The sequence below is a fragment of the Armigeres subalbatus genome, chromosome 2 (assembly GCF_024139115.2).
Source record: "Armigeres subalbatus isolate Guangzhou_Male chromosome 2, GZ_Asu_2, whole genome shotgun sequence".
NCBI classification, from domain to species: Eukaryota; Metazoa; Arthropoda; class Insecta; order Diptera; family Culicidae; genus Armigeres; species Armigeres subalbatus.
The window spans coordinates 184,745,129-184,766,924 of record NC_085140.1 but is presented as its reverse complement, the minus strand read 5'-3'; the positions used below and the strand labels follow the sequence as shown (position 1 = coordinate 184,766,924).

General features: G+C 41.2%; 1 protein-coding gene across 2 annotated transcripts in view; it reads left to right on the top strand.

Moving 5' to 3' along the window:
* LOC134211362 (uncharacterized) overlaps positions 1 to 21,796 on the top strand; it is a 712,214-nt gene that overhangs the window by 206,053 nt on the left and 484,365 nt on the right. For both annotated transcript variants that reach the window (XM_062688149.1, XM_062688150.1), the window contains one exon: positions 5,629 to 6,372. In XM_062688149.1, the coding sequence (XP_062544133.1) occupies positions 5,629 to 6,372 (744 nt within the window). The remainder of the gene's footprint in view (positions 1 to 5,628; positions 6,373 to 21,796) is intronic.

The window sequence follows — 21,796 nt, the reverse complement described above, 5'->3', positions numbered from 1 at the left end:
AGGAGGGACTTTCAAATGAATTTCTGGATTTATCTCCTAAGTAATTTTCAAAGGATTTTCTAAGGAAATCCCTAGATGAAATTGTGGAATATGTGGAGGATTTCTTGGAAAAAATTTCGGAAGTTTTCCTAAATGAAATTTCCAGAATGTGTAAACGACCCTCCGGAATTTTGGGGTAGAAATTTCTGGAAGAATTCTCAGAGGAATGCAAGTAAGATTTTCTAGATCCAGATTTTGCTCTTCAATTTATATAAGAAGTTCTTCAAGAATTCTGAAATAATGTGAATTTCAGAAGGAATTCAGAAGAAATATCCAAAGAGCCCACGTGGTAATGTCTGTAGAGTTTGCGAAGTAATTAATGAAGTGTGCTTGGAGGAGTTTTTGGAGGAACTCCAGAGAGAATTGCTAGAGAAATTCTATGAGTAATTATTTAAGAAGTTACAGGACTTCTCGGAGATTTCTTGAGCAACCACCTGAAGCATTCATATAGGAACTTCCTATATTTCTGGATTTTTTTTAAGGAATCACCGGAAGAACTCCTGGAGGCGCTTCCGGAGAAATTCCTTGAGTAACTTTGGAACGAATTCCAGGAGGAACTTTGGGAGGAATTCCTGCAGGAACTACCAGAGAAATTCCTGGAGGAACTTTTGAAGGAATTTTTGGAGGAACTACTGAAAGAACCTCCGAAGGGACTCCTGGAGTAATTTCCAGAGAATCTTCTGGAGGAACTTCCGGAGGAACTCTCGGAGGATCTTCCGGAGGAACTCCTAGAGCAACTTCAAGAGGAATTCCTGGAAGAACTACCGGATAAACTCCTGGAGGAACTTTTGAGGAAATTCCTGGAGGAACTTTCAGAGGAATTTCTGGCGGAACTTCTGGAGAAACTTCTGGAGAAAACTCGGAAGGAACTCTTGGAGATACTTCCAGAGGAACTCCTGGAGGAGCTTCTGGAGAAATTCCTGTAGCAGCTTTCCGAGCACTTCCTGGTGGAATTGGGTTTTTAGGGGTATTAAGATTATTACATATCTTGAATCTATTACAAAAGCTGAGCCTAAATCCAAAATTTAATGAATTTTGGTGCACTATTTAAAATCAATTTCGAAAAACCTAATAATTTCGCGCCTTGAACACCCCTAACTTGCTTTTTCTATGGGCCGAGCTAACTGCCAAGCAGTCAAATGTTCAAAAACTTTTAAAATAGATTTTTAATATCAAATTTAGGGTCTATGTGTGTGAACCAGTGAACCAGGTTTTGGACATAAACCCCCCCCCCCCCCAGAGACAATTTTTTTAGAATAAATTTTTTTTTCAAAAACAAAATGTTCAGAAACCCCCACCCCCCAAGACCAATTTTCTGGCTACACCACTGGTGTGAACAAAATATGTTGTAGCTCAGAAAATGGTATTCTGTCGAATGAATTAAAAAAATCAATTTTTCAAAATTAAAAAACCCAATTAACGGAGGAATTTGTAAAACAATTTCAGAAAATATCTATTGCTTGAAATAAGCTCACACTGACACACGCCGCCGCCGATAACCAACATACCGCCGCTGGCTGAACAGGATTTATCACGCCGCCGACAAATTGAAAATTTGTCTTTCAATCGGCGCACAGGTCTAATCGAAATTACTTTTATGAGTTTCTTCAGAACTTCATCCAGGAATTCTTTCGAAAATTACTTTGGACATTTTTTCGGAAATTTAAATAGCAATTCCTTAAAAACAATCTACCCACACATCATCTATTAATCGACTTCAAAGCCGCATATGAAACAATCGATCGAAATCATATTCGATTCGATTTGGTGGGTCACGTGCAGGCATTGAAAGCGTGAGTGAAGCGGACGATCATTGATCTAATTCAATTCAATCATAGCATCCTATGACACTGATTGAACAGCCTTGCTCAGATGGATACCAAACAACGATTATGAGCGTTCGTTGCTACGTAAACAACGAGCGACAAGGTTCGCCAAGCCAAACTTGGTATGGTATCCAGGGAAGCTACGACTGGAGCATTTGTATTACGCTTACTCTAACTAGAATAAAACCAAAACACATCAGGTGTTCTGCTTTATTCACTCTGCTTTCAAGTTGCTGGAATGGAGGAGAGAAAGTATCGAAGCCTCCCATGCAATGTATCCGAGTTCCATTCTCATAGCGGACTTAATTTTCCTAATGTCTGAAAAGATTTTTCTAACAGCGTGTAGTAACAACACTCATTGTTAGGTTACCAAGTGATTTGCCTCGCTCAGTTGTCTCCCATTGGTGAGCAATGAAGATCTTTAAACATTGAATCAACGAACGCAAAATTTCAACGATCTAGGAAGCATCGGCGATTAGACCGCAGGAGAACACCAAGTTGGCATGAATTTAGCTGATTTTTACTCATGATCTGATTTTTTTCAATGCCTGGTCACGTGAACCATCGTGCCCCAGCCCGCCAGTGCTAAAATGCCTGTATGGTCCTACCTTTGGGGCAGCAGGGACTATGTGGGCTTGACGATCCCTCCCCAGGCCATCTGCGAGTTGTGGCGCCTGCCTAGGATGTGGTGGGGTTTGACAGTGGGCCCTGTTAAACCTCTATAAAAAGCTGCATGTATCCGAAAGTAGGCTCCGCCAAAGCGACCGTGTGCCGCTCAAAGCGCACAAGCCCAAGTCCTGGTGTTAGGTGGGACGCTAAACAGCCCTGACACGACGGCCCTCCGACGAGACAGGAGGTTTGCGCAGGCCCAATAAGCCGCCTGTAAAAACAACTATTACGAACGACATAGAAGATAATACGACTCGATACAATCGGCAACGACCTAGACGACGAATAAAGGTTAACGATTGGATTGGAAGCTTGGAACATGGAACTGTAAGTCGCTAGGCTTCGCAGGTTGCGACAGGATAATCTACGATGAATTACATCCCGCAACTTCGATGTCGTAGCGCTGCAGGAAATCTGCTGGACAGGACAGAAAGTGTGGAAAAGCGGGCATCGAGCGGCTACCTTCTACCAAAGCTGTGGCACCACCAACGAGCTGGGAACCGGCTTCATAGTGCTGGGAAAGATGCGCCAACGCGTGATTGGGTGGCAGCCAATCAACGAAAGGATGTGCAAGCTGAGGATAAAAGGCCGTTTCTTCAACTATAGCATCATCAACGTGCACTGCCCACACGAAGGGAGATCCGACGACGAGAAAGAAGCGTTCTATGCGCAGCTGGAGCAGACATACGATGGATGCCCACTGCGGGACGTCAAAATCGTCATCGGTGACATGAACGCTCAGGTAGGAAGGGAGGAAATGTATAGACCGGTCATCGGACCGGATAGTCTGCATACCGTATCGAACGACAACGGCCAACGATGCATAAACTTTGCAGCCTCCCGCGGAATGGTAGTTCGAAGCACTTTCTTCCCCCGTAAGAATATCCACAAGGTCATCGGCCGGCTGAAAAACAACAAAGCCCCTGGAGTTGACCAACTACCAGGAGAGCTGTTTAAACACGGTGGTGAAGCACTGGCTAGAGCGCTGCATTGGGTGATTACCAAGGTTTGGGAGGATGAGGTTCTGCCGCAGGAGTGGATGGAAGGTGTCGTGTGTCCCATCTACAAAAAGGGCGATAAGCTGGATTGTAGCAACTACCGCGCAATCACATTGCTGAACGCCGCCTACAAGGTACTCTCCCAAATTTTATGCCGTCGACTAAAACCAATTGCAAGAGAGTTCGTGGGGCAGTACCAGGCGGGATTTATGGGCGAACGCTCTACCACAGACCAGGTGTTCGCCATACGCCAGGTATTGCAGAAAAGCCGCGAATACAACGTGCCCACACATCATCTATTTATCGACTTCAAAGCCGCATATGATACAATCGATCGGGACCAGCTATGGCAGCTAATGCACGAAAACGGATTTCCGGATAAATTGATACGGTTGATCAAGGCGACGATGGATCGGGTGATGTGCGTAGTTCGAGTTTCAGGGGCATTCTCGAGTCCCTTCGAAACCCGTAGAGGGTTACGGCAAGGTGATGGTCTTTCGTGTCTGCTATTCAACATCGCTTTGGAAGGAGTAATACGAAGGGCAGGGATTGACACGAGTGGTACGATTTTCACGAAGTCCGTCCAGTTATTTGGTTTCGCCGACGACATTGATATCATGGCACGTAACTTTGAGAGGATGGAGGAAGCCTACATCAGACTGAAAAGCGAAGCTAAACGGATTGGACTAGTCATCAACACGTCGAAGACGAAGTACATGATAGGAAGAGGCTCAAGAGAGGTCAATGTGAGCCACCCACCACGAGTTTCTATCGGTGGTGACGAAATCGAGGTGGTAGAAGAATTCGTGTACTTGGGCTCACTGGTGACCGCCGATAACGATACCAGCAGAGAAATTCGGAGACGCATAGTGGCTGGAAACCGTACGTACTTTGGACTCCGCAAGACGCTCCGATCGAATAGAGTTCGCCGCCGTACCAAACTGACCATCTACAAAACGCTTATAAGACCGGTAGTTCTCTACGGACACGAGACCTGGACGATGCTCGTGGAGGACCAACGCGCACTGGGAGTTTTCGAAAGGAAAGTGTTGCGTACCATCTATGATGGGTTGCAGATGGCGGACGGTACGTGGAGGAGGCGAATGAACCACGAGTTGCATCAGCTGTTGGGAGAACCATCCATCGTTCACACCGCGAAAATCGGAAGACTGCGGTGGGCCGGGCACGTAGCCAGAATGTCGGACAGTAATCCGGTGAAAATGGTTCTCGACAACGATCCGACGGGAACAAGAAGGCGAGGTGCACAGCGGGCAAGGTGGATCGATCAGGTGGAGGACGACTTGCGGACCCTTCGCAGACTGCGTGGTTGGCGAAGTGCAGCCATGAACCGAGCTGAATGGAGAAGTCTTTTATGTGCAGCACAGGCCACTCCGGCCTTAGTCTGATGATAAATAAATAAATGGTCCTACCTTGACTTCCGCTGTCGTCGCTGCATCGCACGGTAAACAACTTATCCTTTGATGATTTATGCTGTTGGTCCTAGCAGTTCTCTTGTTTTCTGTTTCAAAATGTACACTTGTGCCACCAAGGTTGTTTTTCCAAGTCCAACACAATTGATCTTTTCCATAACAAGTTTTTAAAGAATGTGGTTTTTGATTTGGTGCCTAAATTTTCCAATTTCGTTTATCATTAAACAATTTATAAGCGATTCAGCATTTTTTGTTAGACATTCATTTGACCAAAATTATAAATGACACCCGAATGATCCATAAAGAAAGACGAGATCCTGCATCAAAAAAAATTCGACAGGGTTTGGTTTTGGTAACATGCATTTTTCCTTTCTAGGCATTTTTAACTCAATGGCATTCCAACCAAATGTATATCACTAAAAATTCACAGAGACCAACAATGTATCAATAACTAATTATTAGTGGGTAGGGCTACGGCTGAGAAATAAACGTTGAGAGGATGAGAGAAAAAGTGATCCCGAAATAAAACTTCTCCTTTTACACTAGAATATGTACTTGTTTTGTAAGCTCTGTATCATTTTGATTGGCAACAGTTTTTTAAATTATTATTTGTTCGTTTGTCTGATAACAATTTCATTTTATTTCTTTTCTTTAATTGTTCAACAGATCGCCCCCACAACTCGTCGCACCAAATCCTTCGACGATAACGCCTGGAAATTGCAACGTGACGACGAATCGCTAAATCTCTCCTCGAACTTTTCCGCCGTGTCCTCGGTAGCACTTTCTTCGGCCCGTCACGATCGCCACCACACAAACACCGATCCTGACCCCGCCTCAAGCCTCGGTGGAAACTCGGCGGTTAGCTGTGGCGGGGGATTGGAAGACATTCTAGTGATCGAAAGTGGCGAAAGTGATTCGCACCATCAACCGTATTCCAACTGTGGTACGTTGAGCCGCGGGGAGATTCGAAAAAGCCGGTCCAAGATGAAGAGCTACTTGAAAAGGTGCAAGGAAGCCCTAATCGGAAGCCAACCGAGCACCGAGGACACATGTCCAATCACACATCACGAAGCGGTTGTTCAACACCAGCGAGAGCAGCAGCAACAGCAGACGTCGACAACAATCCAGATCCCCACGGCCAACTGGTATCTGGACGATCAACTGTGTGAGATCCGACCGGAAGATAACCGAGAACCATACTCGATGTTTGCCTCTGCCAGGCTCAAGGAACATCAGCTAGAAAATGAGGAGCATAGGCAGCAACTGCCACATCGATTGCAATTGGGTCATGAGAATGGAACAACGCCAACCGAACACAGCAGTATGGTCCACGAGTTTCAGGATGATGATCCATTAGATTCCGTGAATGAAAGTGGCGCCGCTGGCGGTCCCGTTGCGCAGGGATCAGAGGTAAGTCGAAGTCTGTTTTCGATGTTTCACTTCTGCTGGCTTTATGAGCCGAGCCGCCCGGCCGGGCGCAGATTGTTTAAGGGCAGAACGAACCCAGATCGGTGAGAATTGATAGCGTGAAACGTTTTTCGATGGCAGCACCAGTGCCAGCAATGAGCAATACTGAATTCATTCAAAGTCAGCATGCGAGGGAGTTTAGAAGATTAATTTCACTATCGTTGATTGGAATCTTTCGTGTTTCGGTTTCGTATTGAGCCTCAGGGAACATCTCTTTGGTGTGGAGAACAAGCGAGTTTCGTTTTCAATATCGAACAATGTCATAAACGATCGGTTTGGAATTGTCTTTGTCCATTCAGAGAATCAGTTTTAAATGATTGACTTAGCTCTCAGCTAGAAGAAAACGGTTACTCAAACCATGCGCATGGCGTGCAATTTTTAAGATCACAATTTGTACCGTATTCAGTTGGCTGTAGTAATTGTAGCTTCAGAAAAAGTGAAATGCCACAATTGAAAACATAAAATTCAACAACGTGCGCACATGGAACTATGTGTCCAGATGTGTGAATTTATGATCGAAGAAAAATGTATGTGATAATGTAATGTAACATTTTTTCAGTTTTCGAAGCTACAAGTGTGATCGTTTTCGTACGGATTTTTTGTTCGAACAAATTAAATCTTTGATCGATTTGAACTATAATTGGGATTAATTCAACAGATTCGTCCTATTTGCGCTACTGCTGATACGTTGCCGTATAACCAAATCTTGTTTCGTTGGCGGAGAGTCATCTAAACCAACCTGATCGCTGAATTTGGTCTCGATTGAGCACGCAGAAATGAACAAAAAACTAATAAATAAGCTGATGCTTTAATGATGCTTTTTAATCCGATTGTTACGTTTGAACACTGTCTAAATTGTAAGTAGTGGGTCCTTTAGCCCTGGATTATTTTCTTCTACTAAATTTGCTCCCTGTAGCACATCCGACTTGGACTTGGACGGCATTTTCCGGTGGGGCCCGATTCCTTCGAACGAGCTTCCCGGTCGTTCGCGTGCTGTCCTACCGTCCTGACTAGTCATGCTTAGTCGACAACAAAAAGCATTGCCCCAATACAAATATTTCTTTTCGTCTATTATATATTTATTTCACTTTGTCTTCAGCTATGACTTACATATCTAATTGTCTTAATATCAAACTTTTGAAATAATCCCTAAAATCAAAACCTTCTACGCCGCTTAGAAGTATGGAACATCTCTCTAGCTGTTTTGTTCAAGAGCTGTACGATGGCGTGCTGTCCAAAACAGGAAACACTGATGGAAGCGACGAGCAGGAACAAAGGTATTCCCCTGCTGTAAAGGGTCGGGACAGTCTATTCGATTGCTAATTATGTCAAAATCGAACATTGTTTGCAGAAATATACGTTGTTTTTGTAGAGACTTCCATCGTATAAGTTGCGACGAATAAAGCCAAGTAACAGCGAAAGCCTTTGTGGTTGTCGTGATGATATGCTCATTTAGTTGGCATTACTACACCATACCAATGTCTTTGATGGATGATATTCGTTCCAATGTTGCATCGTTTACAGCGTATGCAAATCTCAGCGAATAACGAATATTTCAACGTTAGATAAATGAACAAATGACTACCGTTTTGATTCAAATCCCGAACATGACTCATATTTCGAGCCCTGGCGTTTCGGCGGTTGTTGAGTACATCTTTAGAAGTGACGGGTTCTACTTATCTATGTAGTCATACGTCCATAGTTCGTACAGCCGATCTTACGGCTATAAGGAAAGTTTTTTAAGGAAAGAAACTATAAGGAAAGTTTTTTTTTTCAGTTCTCGCGCTTAGGATCATAGGGATCATAGGTAACTGCATTGATCGATTTCTCTTCATCTATTGTTCCTTCGGATAATAATGCAACTAGATTCAAAGTTACTACCGTAATTCATGCTTCTGGAGCAAGAGATAACTATCATTTATCATCCCGATCCATAAAACTTGCGCCAAACTGCCAAAATTATCTACATTGATGAGTAAACATCAATGAAGACAAATCGATCAATACAGTTACGCCCCTATGATCCTAAGCGCGAGAGTTCTTCACTTTTTCAATAAAGTCAAGCCCAGAGGTGCGAAAAGTGCCACAGGTGGTAGGTCATTAGGCATAAAATCTTTTGGCATAACGCCGTTCAGGCTGTGGAAAGGAGATTCAGGCTGTGAAAGTTCTGGTTAACCGAGAAATTAATGAATTCCAACAGCGTAGAAAAACGAGGGTGTAATTATAATGTTTTGTTTTGATCTAAAGATTGTATCAAACCACTGCTCGGAGGAACATTGGTAGACTTCATGAATGGCGGAAACCGAACGTTGCAAATCAATATATTTTTGCGCATTTGTTAACTTATATAGCCCCACCCATTACGTGCTGGGTACGCAATCGAGTAACTATGAATAAGCACTAACTCCATCATACACTTTTCTAGCACAGAAATCAATTTTTTGAAAAAGAATTTCATGGAATTTTTATTATTGGCCTTTTCCACTTAACTTTTTTTTACCTCTGGTCAGTAGCAAGGTCGTCGTTGACTAAGAGAAACTACAAAAGACGGAAACTCGAATAGCAAAATTGCACGTGCCCAAGGGCGAAAACTATTAATTTGTTATTTCTGCAGGAGATATAATCATCTCTCTAGAAGCACGCTTTGTCGTTTATAGGTCTAAAAAGTATATGCGTTCTTTTTCAATGTATTGGATAAATTTTCACGGCAAATGACAAACGAAGATAGGATTCTTTTTTTCAAATTATGCATTTGCTCGGCATAACACAAGGGAGAATATATTGTATGGTTTTCATTCTCAATATATGCATTTATTCAGTTCAAGGAAAGGGAAGACATAATTCCTTCTTTAAAAAAAAAGCATTTGCCAGGACGAAGGCAAGAGAGGATATGACTTTGTTCGATCACGAACTGCGCTCACCGTAGTAGCTGCTGTTGAAGCCCAACAGTGCAGCGTGTGAGCTGCTATTCATGTGTATTTTTCGTTGTTCTCTGTTCTCGCGCCAATTGCTCGTGTTATGTGCGTAGCAGTTGGCGCGCTGTAAGTCCAATTAGATTTTAAATTTGAATGTTTGTGCACACGTCTCCAATAATTGTAATATATAAAAATAATTGTTTAGCCGTACTAAGAGTCGCCTATAAAAGGCGACTCCACACTTCATGTAAAGTACAGTATTCGTTATCGTAACCTCCGAGCTGGCACGCTGCCTCTCGGAGGTAATGAATTAATAGTAAAGTCGCCAACAGTTCTTGTTACTCGTCGTCTGAATCCTGGAGAAAGTTAAATCACAACGTAGGGTCGTCCCACCCTGGACGAAACAATTATACCAATTAAGGCAATTGCTCGGTTTAACGCAAGAGAAGATATGCATTTAACCGTCAGACTCAAAAGACCATATGTTTCCTGTTTTCAATTCAGACATTTGCTTAGATAAAGACAGTTCTTTCTAATGATGGCAGAAGGTCCAGCAGAAGGTGAAAGATGATATAGTTCCTTTTTTCAATTCAAGCATTTGTTCGGTTCAATGCCAGGAAATATATGTATGATCCCTTCTTGCGAAAAATGTATCTTCTCAGCAGACGGCAAGAGAAGATACATTCAAAGAATTCATTTTCCTGGCAGAACGCAGGAGAGGATATGGGTCCTTCTTTCAATTCAGGCATTTTCTTGGTTTAGAGCAAGGGAAGATATGATGTGATCATTTCTTGCTAAGGATGTTTTTGCACGACAGATGGCAAGAGCCGCACTATGGCGGAAACCCGGACAAAACCTCGATTTGTTTTCGTTCGTTTCGCGCAACTCGTATTTTTTAATTTCACACATATATTAAATGAACTGATTCCAAAATTTGATGATTGTAGCTTGTAAATTTAATTTTTGGTGGCTTGTTGAAGTTAATGCTGTAAAGCATCTCCCGAACAAATTTGTATGGAAAAAGAAAATTTGACTAAAGTTTTTTCGGAAACGTTTCGGAACGATCAGGTATCATGTATTGAAACCTATTTTTGGTCTACTTTCCGGTGGTTGGTGTGCTGGTTTGCTCCTAGCTGCTCCAAAACTGGAAATTGACTGCTTCAATGTTAGAATGAGGACGCTGTTAATGCTTCAGACCTTAAGGCTTGGGTCTCCAGAAGTACTAGAGTAGCATAGTATATGTTGGATAACAATTCTAACCTCAAAATGAATTTAGCGTTCCAAAATTACCCTTTGGTGGAAGATTCGAGCAACATATTAGGTTATGTCCGGCATTTGTATGAGGGCCCGCCACTGTGAGACGATATGGTTCTTTCTTTCAATTGGGCATTTGTTCGGTTTAAGGAAATGGAAGTAATGATCCCTTCTTTCGAATGATGCATTTGCCCAGTAGAAGCCAGAGCAGATATGGCTCCTATTTTCAATTCAAGCGTTCTCTCAGTTCTATGCAAAGGAAGTTATGATCCCTTCTTTGAAAGGATGCATTTGCCACGTTTAAGGCATGCGAAAATATAATCCAGTGTTCAAAATGATTCAAAATTCCTCTTAAAAAATCATGCATTTTTCCTCTTTTGATTCTTTATTTTATAGCATGTAACAGTCCTGTCTAGGAAAAACCCAGATCAATCCACTTAGCGTTGGTGGTGCCTTTCTCGCGCATTAAAAAAAATAATAAAAACGCATAAGAGAGGTCAAAATAGCACTTTAGGGAGATACATTTTACTTTTTCCATCAATTCATATTCATTTGCGATCATTTGAATGCATTGCTGCAATCTATGAAAACATTTTTTTTTCGTTTTTGTTTTTTTTCCCAAGGACCCTTGGCAAAAAACAAGGTTTTTTAATAACTTTGGAACGCAATGACCGATCGGGCCAATTTTCAATAGGAAACAACTAGACCGCAATCCGCGTCGATTGCAACCTGTTGCGAGCAACTCGAATAATGCTAAGTACCAAAAAGTGTGTCTCACCTTTTTGTACACACACATACACACAAACAGACATCATCCCAATTCGTCGAACGGAGTCGATTGGTATATAACACTATGGGTCTCCGAGCCTTCTATAAAAAGTTCGGTTTTGGAGAGATCCTATAGACTTTACGTATACTTTGTATACGAGAAAGGCAAAAACATATGGCCTGATAGAAGGCCTGGAACTCCATAATACTGTATACCAATAGACTCAGCTTGACAAAGAGAAGAGATGTCTGCATGTGTGAGTGCTTTGGGAGAGCGCCAAAATATGATTATTTTATTTTTTAATTTTATTTAATTTGTTTGAGAGCTTACATTTTTTGTATTAGCATTTAACAATTTCGCATATGCCCAGTTCTTATACAAGTTTTGGTAGATTCTTATACAGAATTGTTAGAAAATCTAACAACCGCCGGTTGGGTTTATTAATCACACAGTTCAAATAACATTTATGCTAAATGATCTTATGCCAAACGACATTATGCCAAACGACATTATGCCAAACGACCGTTATGCCAAACGAACATTGTACCGAACGACCTTATGCCAAACGAGGTACAATATTATTAATCATATAGCTCAAATAACAATTATGCCAAAAGATCAATATACCAAACGGCCGTTTTACCAAACGGCCATTATGCCAAACAGCCGCTTTCCAAACGGCAATTGTGCCAAACGATATTATGCCAAGCGCTATTACGCTGAACGGGGTACAATCGTTCATTATCATTATCATGATTTATTAATTGCTGAGTTATCAATAAACTGCTTTTAGACATTTTAGACAGACTAATGCCGGAGTGGCCAGTGCAGTACACAAAAGTCTTCTCTATTCAGTCCATGGTCCATGGTTGCACGTCGCCAACCACGCAGTCTGTGGAGGGTCCTGCAACGATGCGTCACCGAATTTCTCTGCTGGTATCGTTATCGGAGTCACCAGCTTTTCGATATGTTGGACAAAAAATTAAAATAACTTTTTTTTTAAATCCCTGACGAAAACGCGTACATTATTTCTAATGACCTTACACAGATTCCTGTAAAAAAATCCGAGATTCTTACATGAAACATTGATAATAATTCTTCTTTATCCAGCGTGCGTCTGTTTGACAGAAGTCTGTCTCTTTTCGCGACCGTAATATAAAAGTGACAACCTTTGATGAAACCAAGGAAGACCCGAGCGCCTCGAATTGTATGCCTTACACTCGAAATTTGAATCGGGGTCCCATAGAAACAGTTTCCGAGCAGACAAAAAAAGCTCAGTAATATCAAATCTTGATAAGATACAATAATATCCCGATTTTATCACCCCCCGGGTGAATTTTTGGGTGATAAAACAGGGTATGTGACAAAATTGAAAAAAATCCTATTTTTTAATTCATTCCACAAATATGAATCATTTTATACATTGGAAGGGCCAAATGCGTGAACGGTCCCCGTTATTTCTTGTCGAAATTGCTTACAGAATATTTCCCAGGTAAGAAGTTGTTCGTAATAAACTACAGGCGGTGAAAGTTATTTCATGGAAATCAATGTTGTTTGTGGTATTATTTACGAAAATGAAAAGAATGATAAAATTTTTTGGGGTGACAAAATCGGGTCGAAAACGTGATAAAATCGGGACGTCAACACTGTTGTTAAATGAGATATGAACATGAAATATCGGACGACAGTTTCAATATTTTGCATTAAAATATCATGAGGAGATCAAGTTATGCTACTTGTAAGAAGTAATCAATTACTTCTTTTATCTCTTATATCAAGCAAGTTCATATCATGTTAGCATATATAGTGATCAACTGAGTTATGAACACCTCAGACTCCGCAGGGTTCCCGAAAGGGGATTTCAGAACAATTGTGTGAGAGGTGCGTATGCCCAGTTCCGAACCGGGAAAATAACTGCTGGTCCCTCAAGCTGGGCAGGCTTGTGCAAACGGAAGTGGTGGTAATGCCCTCCAGTTTCTGTCCCAATATTTCCACACAAATGTCTTTATAATAAACCAATATTCGACCTTCTAAGCGTATCTGAGTTGTACCTTTGCCTTTGCGGAAATGTTGTGCTATGGAGCTATTGATTGTGGCTGTATAGAGGAGTGCCAGTATCTGGGGAAGACCAAGGCCGGTCATCATGCGCAGGATTCGGTCTCTTTGAACTAGAAGAGAGTTTCTATGATCTCCAGATGCGATTGTGGCGCACAAGGCGGCTTTGCGGCGAATAGCAATGTGCAAGTGAGATCATTAAGTACAGCCTATCCCCAAGAAGTAATGCTGGAAAGCAGTCCAGTGGGTAAATGATGGCCAAGGTGAGTTTTGCGGGGTGTCAGGCCATTTGGCCGAATGCCGTCTGGTCGTATGCCGTTTGGCCGAACGCCATTTGGCCGAATGCCGTTTGGCCGAACGGGTCGTTTGGCCGAATGCCGTTTGGCCGAACAGTTAAAAAATTTACCTCAAATTACGAGTAGCGAAGATTGAGGAATGAAACGTGAGTAATGAGAAGTAAGAAGTGAGAAGTGAAATGTGAAAAGTGGGAAGAGAAAAGTGAACAGAGAACTTCTTCCTTCTTCTTTCTTCTCCTTCTTCTTTCTTCTCCTTCTTCTTTCTTCTCCTTCTTCCTTCTTCTTCCTCCTTTTCCCTTCTCCTTCTTCTTTCTTCCGTCTTTCTTTTTTCTTTTTTTTCCTTTTTTTTCCTTCTTCATTCCCCTTTCTTTCTTCTTTCTAATACCTTCTTCCTTCCCCCTTCTCCCTTTTTTCTTCTTCCTTCTTCATTATTTCTATTCCTTCTCTCTTCTTCCTTCTTCTTTGTCCCTTGTTCCTTCTTCCTTCTTCCATTTTCCTTCTTCCTTCTTCCTTATTCCTTCTTCCTTCTTCCTTATTCCTTCTTCTGTCTTCTTTCTTCCTTCTTCTTTCTTCCTTCTTCCTTCTTCCTTCTTCCTTCTTCCTTCTTCCTTTTTCCTTCTTCCTTCTTCCTTCTTCCTCCTTCCTTCTTACTCCTTCCTTCTTCCTTCTTCCTTCTTCCATCATCCTTCTACCTTCTTCCTTCTTCCTTCTTCCTTCTTCCTTCTTCCTTCTTCCTTCTTCCTTCTTCCTTCTTCCTTCTTCCTTCTTCCATCTTCCTTCTTCCTTCATCCTTCTTCCCTCTTCCATCTTCCTTCTTCTTTCATCCTTCTTCCTTCTTCCTTCTTCCTTCTTCCTTCTTCCTTCTTCCTTCTTCCTTCTTCCTCCTTACTTCTTCCTCCTTCCTTCTTCCTTCTTCCTTCTTCTTTCTTCCTTCTTCCTTCTTCCTTCTTCCATCTTCCATCTCCCTTCTTCCGTCTTCCTTCTTTATTCTTCCTTCTTCCTTCTTCTTTCTTCCTTCTTCCTTCTTCCTTCTTCCTTCTTCTTTCTTCTTTCTTCTTTCTTCCTTCTTCCTTCTTCCTTCTTCCTTCTTCTTTCTTCCTTCTTCCTTCTTCCTTCTTCCATCTTCCATCTCCCTTCTTCCGTCTTCCTTCTTTATTCTTCTTTCTTCCTTCTTCTTTCTTCCTTCTTCCTTCTTCCTTCTTCCATTTTCCTTTTTCCTTTTTCCGTCTTCCGTCTTCCTTCTTCCTTCTTCCTTCTTCATTCTTCCTTCTTCCTTCTTCCTTCTTCCTTCTTCCTTCTTCCTTCTTCCTTCTTCCTTCTTCCTTCTTCCTTATTTCTTCTTCCTTCTCCCTTCTTCCTTCTTCCTTCTTCCTTCTTCTTTCTTCCTTGTTCCTTGTTCCTTCTTCCTTCTTCCTTCTTCCTTCTTTTTTTCCTTCTTCCTTTTTCCTTCTTCTTTCTTCCTACTTCTTTCTTCCTTCTTCCTTCTGCCTTCTTCCTTCTTCTTTCTTCTTTCTTTCTTCTTCTTTCTTCCTTCTTCCTCCTTCCTTCTTCCTCCTTCCTTCTTCCTTCTTCCTTCTTCCTTCTTCCTTCTTCCTTCTTCCTTCTTCCTTCTTCCTTCTTCCTTCTTTCTTCTTCTTTCTTCCTTTTGCCTTCTTCCGTCTTCTATCTTTTCCTTCTAACTTCTTTCTTCTTTATTCTTCCTTCTTCTTTCTTCCTTCTTCCTCCTTCCTTCTTCCTTCTTTCTTTTTCCTTCTTCTTTCTTTTGTTTTTTCTTTTTTCCTTCTTGATTCTTTCTTCTTCCTTGATTCTTTCTTACTCTATGGTTCTTTCTTCTTTCTCTTTCCTTCTTTTTCGTTTATTCTTCATTCGTTTATTATTTATTCGGCATTCGGCCAGATGGCGTTCGGCCAAATGACCCTTTCGGCCAAAAGGCATTCGGCCAAACGACATTCGGCCAAACGGCATTTGGCCAAATGACCCTAAACCTTTTGCGGTATGGCCAGTCACCGATTGGAAGAGTCCCACACTCTAGCACACTCTCATTTGGTATTTTGGCAACTACTAAGCACGTGTTGTAGGTTGTGTGTAAATGCATTCTCTGTTGTAAAAAAACGCTATGGTGGATGGGAGGATGCCTGTCTCGGCAATGGCTTAGTAGGATTGTACGACAATTCCCCGAAAACCAATTCCCCGAATGCAATTTCTCCGAATGCAATTTCCCCGAATAACATTTCCCCGAATGTAACAATTCCCCGAATGAAACAATTCCCCGAATGAAACAATTCCCCGAATGAAACAATACCCCGAATGAAACAATTCCCCGAATGTAACATTTCCCCGAATGTAACATTTCCCCGAATGCTTCTCTCTTCTTTTTGAGTGCGGCTCAAAGAGATTGGAGGATTTCTGATCCAGAGGTTGAGAGTTCGATTCTCGGTTCGGCTTAGGATGCTTCCGGGTGAGAAGCATTTTCGGCTCTTTGAGCACAGTGTGTCCGTTGCACTTGCCATACAAGACATTCATGTAACTGGCAGGCACGGGAAACCTTTCAATAACTGTGGAAATGCTAGCAGAACACTAAGTTGAAAAACAACCCAAGGCGAAGTGAAGAGATATTGCTTTCTTTAAATGTATTAGTATCCTTGGTATGATGAATTCATCTGCCCAGTTTAAAGCAAAAGGAAGTGTCAATGTCTCCTCAAATGAACACATTTGCCCGGTATAAGGCAAATAGGATAGATAGTCCCTTCTTTAAATGAACTCGTTTGTCTGAAATAAAGTGAATCAATGAAACAGTGCCTTCTTTAAATGATCCCGTGTACCCGATGTAATGGTAATGGAGGAGATAATGCCTTCTTTATATAAGCTCGTCTATCCAGTATAAAGCGTCTCGAGAGAGAACGTCTGTCCATAATAAGGCAACAAGAACAGATAATTCGTTCACTATAGGGCGCGCCTGCAAGATAAGGATTGATATGGAGCAATTATATGTTTAAAACTGCTGCTATGCTACACTTATCCAAGAAAAGCCAATTTAAGAACAATCTGAAACAAAAAATGCCTATTGCTATTCTGAGAAAATGAATTCGGCAAAATGTGTTTCGATAAAAATTATACATTCAATACATATTGCTTATATATTTTTACCTTATTCTGGCCAAATTGGTATAAAAATAAGAGAGCACTTTAATATTTATTATCATTCTCAATTCATTTATATTTGCATTATTTCAAGCTAACGCCTATTTCTGAAGAAGGGACCACATCTACCATTGCCTTACTTCGTGGAAATGATTTCTTTTAAAGAATGGATTACATCCATATTATCGTATTTCGGGCAGATACGTGTTATTAAAGATAGAATAATAGCAATAATAATCTGGGGAAACACTCCCTAAAGGAGCGACGCATTTACCATTGCATTAGTCCGAGCAAATGCATTATTTTTAAAGAAGGCATCACATTCACCATTGTCTTAGTCCGGGCAAACGCAACATTTTTATTTAAAAGGCAAACATTGCCTCAAACTTCTTAAGAAGGTATTTACAGGACAGGAGTTTAATTTCGAAGATAAAAATATTTACCAAAAAACGCTTTCAATCAGGAATTGCCGTTTGCGATTCTGTTTTTGATAAAACACGTTGTTCGACTATTATAGATCAAAAAGTACCTTGGAAATCATACTACCCTGATATTTTTATAATTTTAAAACAGATCTTGGAGGATCAAAAATTTCTAATACTAGCAAAGGATATTGAGCTGATAAGTGTAGCATAGTTACGGTGTACTTTGTAGATTGGACACTAGTGATACTCATGTTTTTCTTTTGAAATCCTTATTCAAATTGCTATCAGAAATCAAGGAAGGTGTGGGTTCAATCTAGGATAAAAATCACGAAAGCGAGGGTTACTACTCCTGGCCATGCCCATCTTCACCAAAGGATATTGCGCTGGTAATGTCCAATAAGACACACTTGAACGTATCTTGAAACGCTGATTTTTTTCGGACGCATACAGTCGATTGCGAAGATGTGTTTGTAAGGGGTACTATGTTTTCGGGGAATTGTTCCATTCGGGGAAATGTTACATTCGGGGAATTGTTACATTCGGGGAAATTGCATTCGGGGAATTGTTACATTCGGGGAAATTACATTCGGGGAAATTGCATTCGGGGAATTGTCGTACAATCGCTTAGTAGGTTAATGTGGAGGGCAGAAACCCAGAAGCGGTTCTGATGTACTGTATGAAGGTCAGCGACAAAGTATCGATGCGGTCACGGTGGGAATGATCATGTGAGTACCAGGTCGTAGAGCAGGCGACAATCTAAAGTCGGAGTGCTCAGTTGTTGGCCCTGTGTGGATTAAACAGGGGTCGGTTTAGACTCACTTTAGTTTTGTGACCTTGACTCCACGGAAATGCGACCGGAAAGTGAGGTCCCGGGAAATGGAGGCTCCGAGCACCTTAACTATTTTCCGGATGGGGATGGCATGTTCCGCCGACTGTATGCTCGGACCAGATAGCTGATGTTTCTCTCTGCAAACACATCGTCCACATACGCATTTGCTAGCGAACATGGAATTGGGTTTTTATGTGCTTTCTTGCGGGAGTATGACAAACGACAATCAACACAATGTCATAGGTGTGAATAAAAATGTGAATGTTTGATGGTTGGAAACAAAAAACCTTGTTCATGGCGACGAGGAAAATCGTAACAGCCAAGACAGATCCTTAGGGGACTTCAGTTTCCTCCTGGTAAAAGATATCCACTTGTCTCGAAGAGCGTTTATTTCTCCTATAGTTCGGTGGTAGCTTGGGTTGGATTGACGGTGTCGAAAAATACTTCCTTTACAAGGAGTGTAAATTGTCGCTGAAAAATGCGAAAAACAAGCAACAAACGAGAATAGCGATAATTCTTTTCCTCATCTGCAAAAGATAAATTAATACCAAATTTTCAAAACGACTTTATCTGCTTTTGTAAACAAAGATTCAAACGTCAATTTGTCGAATCTGAGAGCGCTCCGCTCCTACGCAAACCAACACAAACCAACATAGGTGAAACCTCGAGGCGGCAATGTCCCAGTGGGGGATGCAATGCCAATAAGAAGAAGAACACGATATATTTTGTTTTACATGTTTTTAATACACTGTTTTATTCTTTTTAGTAGTCTTTTATCTAATCAGTCTTCCCTCATCAAACACAATCAAATCTTGTTAAAACGCTCATTATTTATGGCGCTTTAATTGATTAAATCATACTTTTACAACCCACATTTTACGACCGATTTGTACGCCTCCGATGCACCGCTGCAAAGCATCGTTCCACACCGTTAATTTGACTGTTTATTGCAGCGACAGTTTCTCCGCTGATCGTTCTGATTGCAGGTCCAAAGCAAAGGGAAGTGTATTGTTGCTCGCTCTAGTAGATAAACTTTTTCGATCGATGTAGTGTTCACGGTTTCTTGGCTTAGATTCTGGGAAGTTGCACCAACCAAGGAATTTAGGGTAAATCACTTGTTTTTGTTCCTTCTATGCAAAAGAGAGTAAGTCTAAAAATATAAAAATATAGCGCCTTTTCCCTATATGCATTAAAGGCATACATTGGGTCTGCTAAGTTTGAATGAAATTTGAGAACGCATTCCTCCGTTAACAGAATTGGAAGGGATCTGAAAGAAATCTGAGTAGGTTTACGAGTTGGTCGTAAAATATAACTGTGCCTATCAGCGAATCGTTTATTTCGATTCTGATGGCCGGTATGTGGTGTCTCGAGGTTTACAGTAGGGCAGACTGATTGAATTCGAATGACCAAGTTATTTATATTTTGTTCGCACCCAGTCTTAGCACCACATTCACGAACCGAATCTGTGCATTATTATACATATTGATCTGAATCAAATCACTTCTTGGGATCGATGGCATTTTGATACACATTGGGCGTTGAGAGGGAGGGCTTTCAACAGAATATGTAGGTGAAGTAACTGTGAGCGGTGAAGACTATGGGTAAACCCTATTTGATGAATAAATGGAAATGTTTATCTGGTAATACGTGACTTTGTAAGCTAAATAACATATTCGACCAATGATGGCGTTATTCGTTTTGATGATGTATTTCTTTAGTTATTTATAAACAGTATAACGCTACTGAAGTCGTGAATATTAATATGGAATATGGAAAGGGCAACAAATCCCAAGTACAATTTGAAATATCATTGAACTTCATAAGAAGTTCTCCTGAGTGACTGATATGAACTGCCGATAAAATAAAAAACTTTCAATGACCATTCTACGCGAAACATTGAAACTGGAAATTAATAACACAGTGTGAATTTCTGTAATGGTTTCGGCAATTTCTTCAAACGTATGTAATGTATCTTAATTTTCTTGTTACAAATTGATGAAGCAATAGAAATATTAAGTTGCAGAAAAAAAAAGCTCAATTGTCAATAAATTTGTAAAAGACAGAAATACAGGTTCACTCCTGAAGAATTTTGAAGAGAATTTTCACAGTTTTGATATGCTTCTACCAGACTAAGCTAATTTTCTCATTCAAATTAATAGTTTTTAAAAGAAGTATAATTTCCACTACAAAGTACTTACAAACTGATATGACCGTTACGATATAGTTGTTTTGTTAACGATGTCCATGCTATCGAGGTAACGATGCACCTGTAGTAAAGAACAACAATTTTTTTTGCGCACTATCGTTCCGCAAAAACTACAGCTGGTGCTGTCCCGGTCCGATGTAAGGAATTCTCGGATTCGAAGGTGTCTTCCTTCAGTGGCTTTTGTAACAGTCAGTGTATCATGTTTGGGACTAACTATTCGTTTACATATATGAAGTTACTATCTTCGATTTAGCTTAGAGTGAAGATAATGCTATATTTAGTAGTAAAATCTCAAAAAGCATTAACTTATTCAGTCAAGTTAGAATGACAACAACGCCATTTAGATAAGTAATTTGAAAGAAGACGATCTGTGTAGGACACTCATCATCATCATTATCATGACATTCAGTTCCCTAAATGATTCTTCCTCCTAAATGAGCCCATCTGGGCAACAATTTATCACACCCTTAGTTGGCGGTTCAGTTACTTTTCTATCTGCGGAAGCCCACCAGCTACCCACGGTTAATCCGGCGAAAAACTCGTTGAAAGGTGTCTTATCTCAGAGCTGATGAAAATCATCAGCCCCTCGTTGCGTCGATCGTTGATGCTATTATAGTCATCAACAAGCCTCACTGAACCGCAGGCGCATGTGTGTTGTCCATTCAAGTACCATAAACGGGCATAAATACATCGCTAACATAAATTAATTTATTGAATCGAATTTTCTTGTTACTCCCGCTACTCCATCGAAGTAGTGCCTTCCTGTCACCTGCGTACGGGTTGCAATGATAATCCTTACCCACCCCAACTACTCCCCTCTACACCCACCCCATTCTTGAAAAGATGCGGCAACAACCTGCGTCCAACAACCACGCACCGACCGTGGAATCAGCCACCATCGGAACCGGGAACCAAAACCGAGTTGAGTTGCACGTTCGCGATTGAAATCGAAAGTTCGCACGATTTGATAGCCGCGTGGTGGAGAACCCAAAGGAGGACAATTTCGATTGATCATCGTTGCAGCGAAAAGGCTCGGTCAGTCAGTCAGTGCGTGGAGGCAGGAGGTCTGGATGAAAAGATTTGAAATAAATCTTCGAATCTGGTTCTCGCATAGGCATGGTTATCATCGGCAGCTGAAGCGATCGATGGCGAATCGACAGTGGGGGAGTTGTACACAAAGTCGTAGAATATGCCCAGAAATACCCTATAATATGAAACAGACATACTGACATCACTTCAATTTGCCGAGCTGAGTCGATTGGTATATAACACTATGGGTCTCCGAGCCTTCTATCAGAAGTTCGGTTTTGGAGTGATCCTATAGCCTTTACGTGTACTTAGTATACGCGAAAGGCAAAAAGGAGTTCAGAAATTACATTGGCTTGATTGTTAACTCAGCAATACCCCTCTCCCACATCCTCTCTCATTTTCAATGATCCTCACACCCATACTATGGCCGTCTTTTTTGGACAGAGAA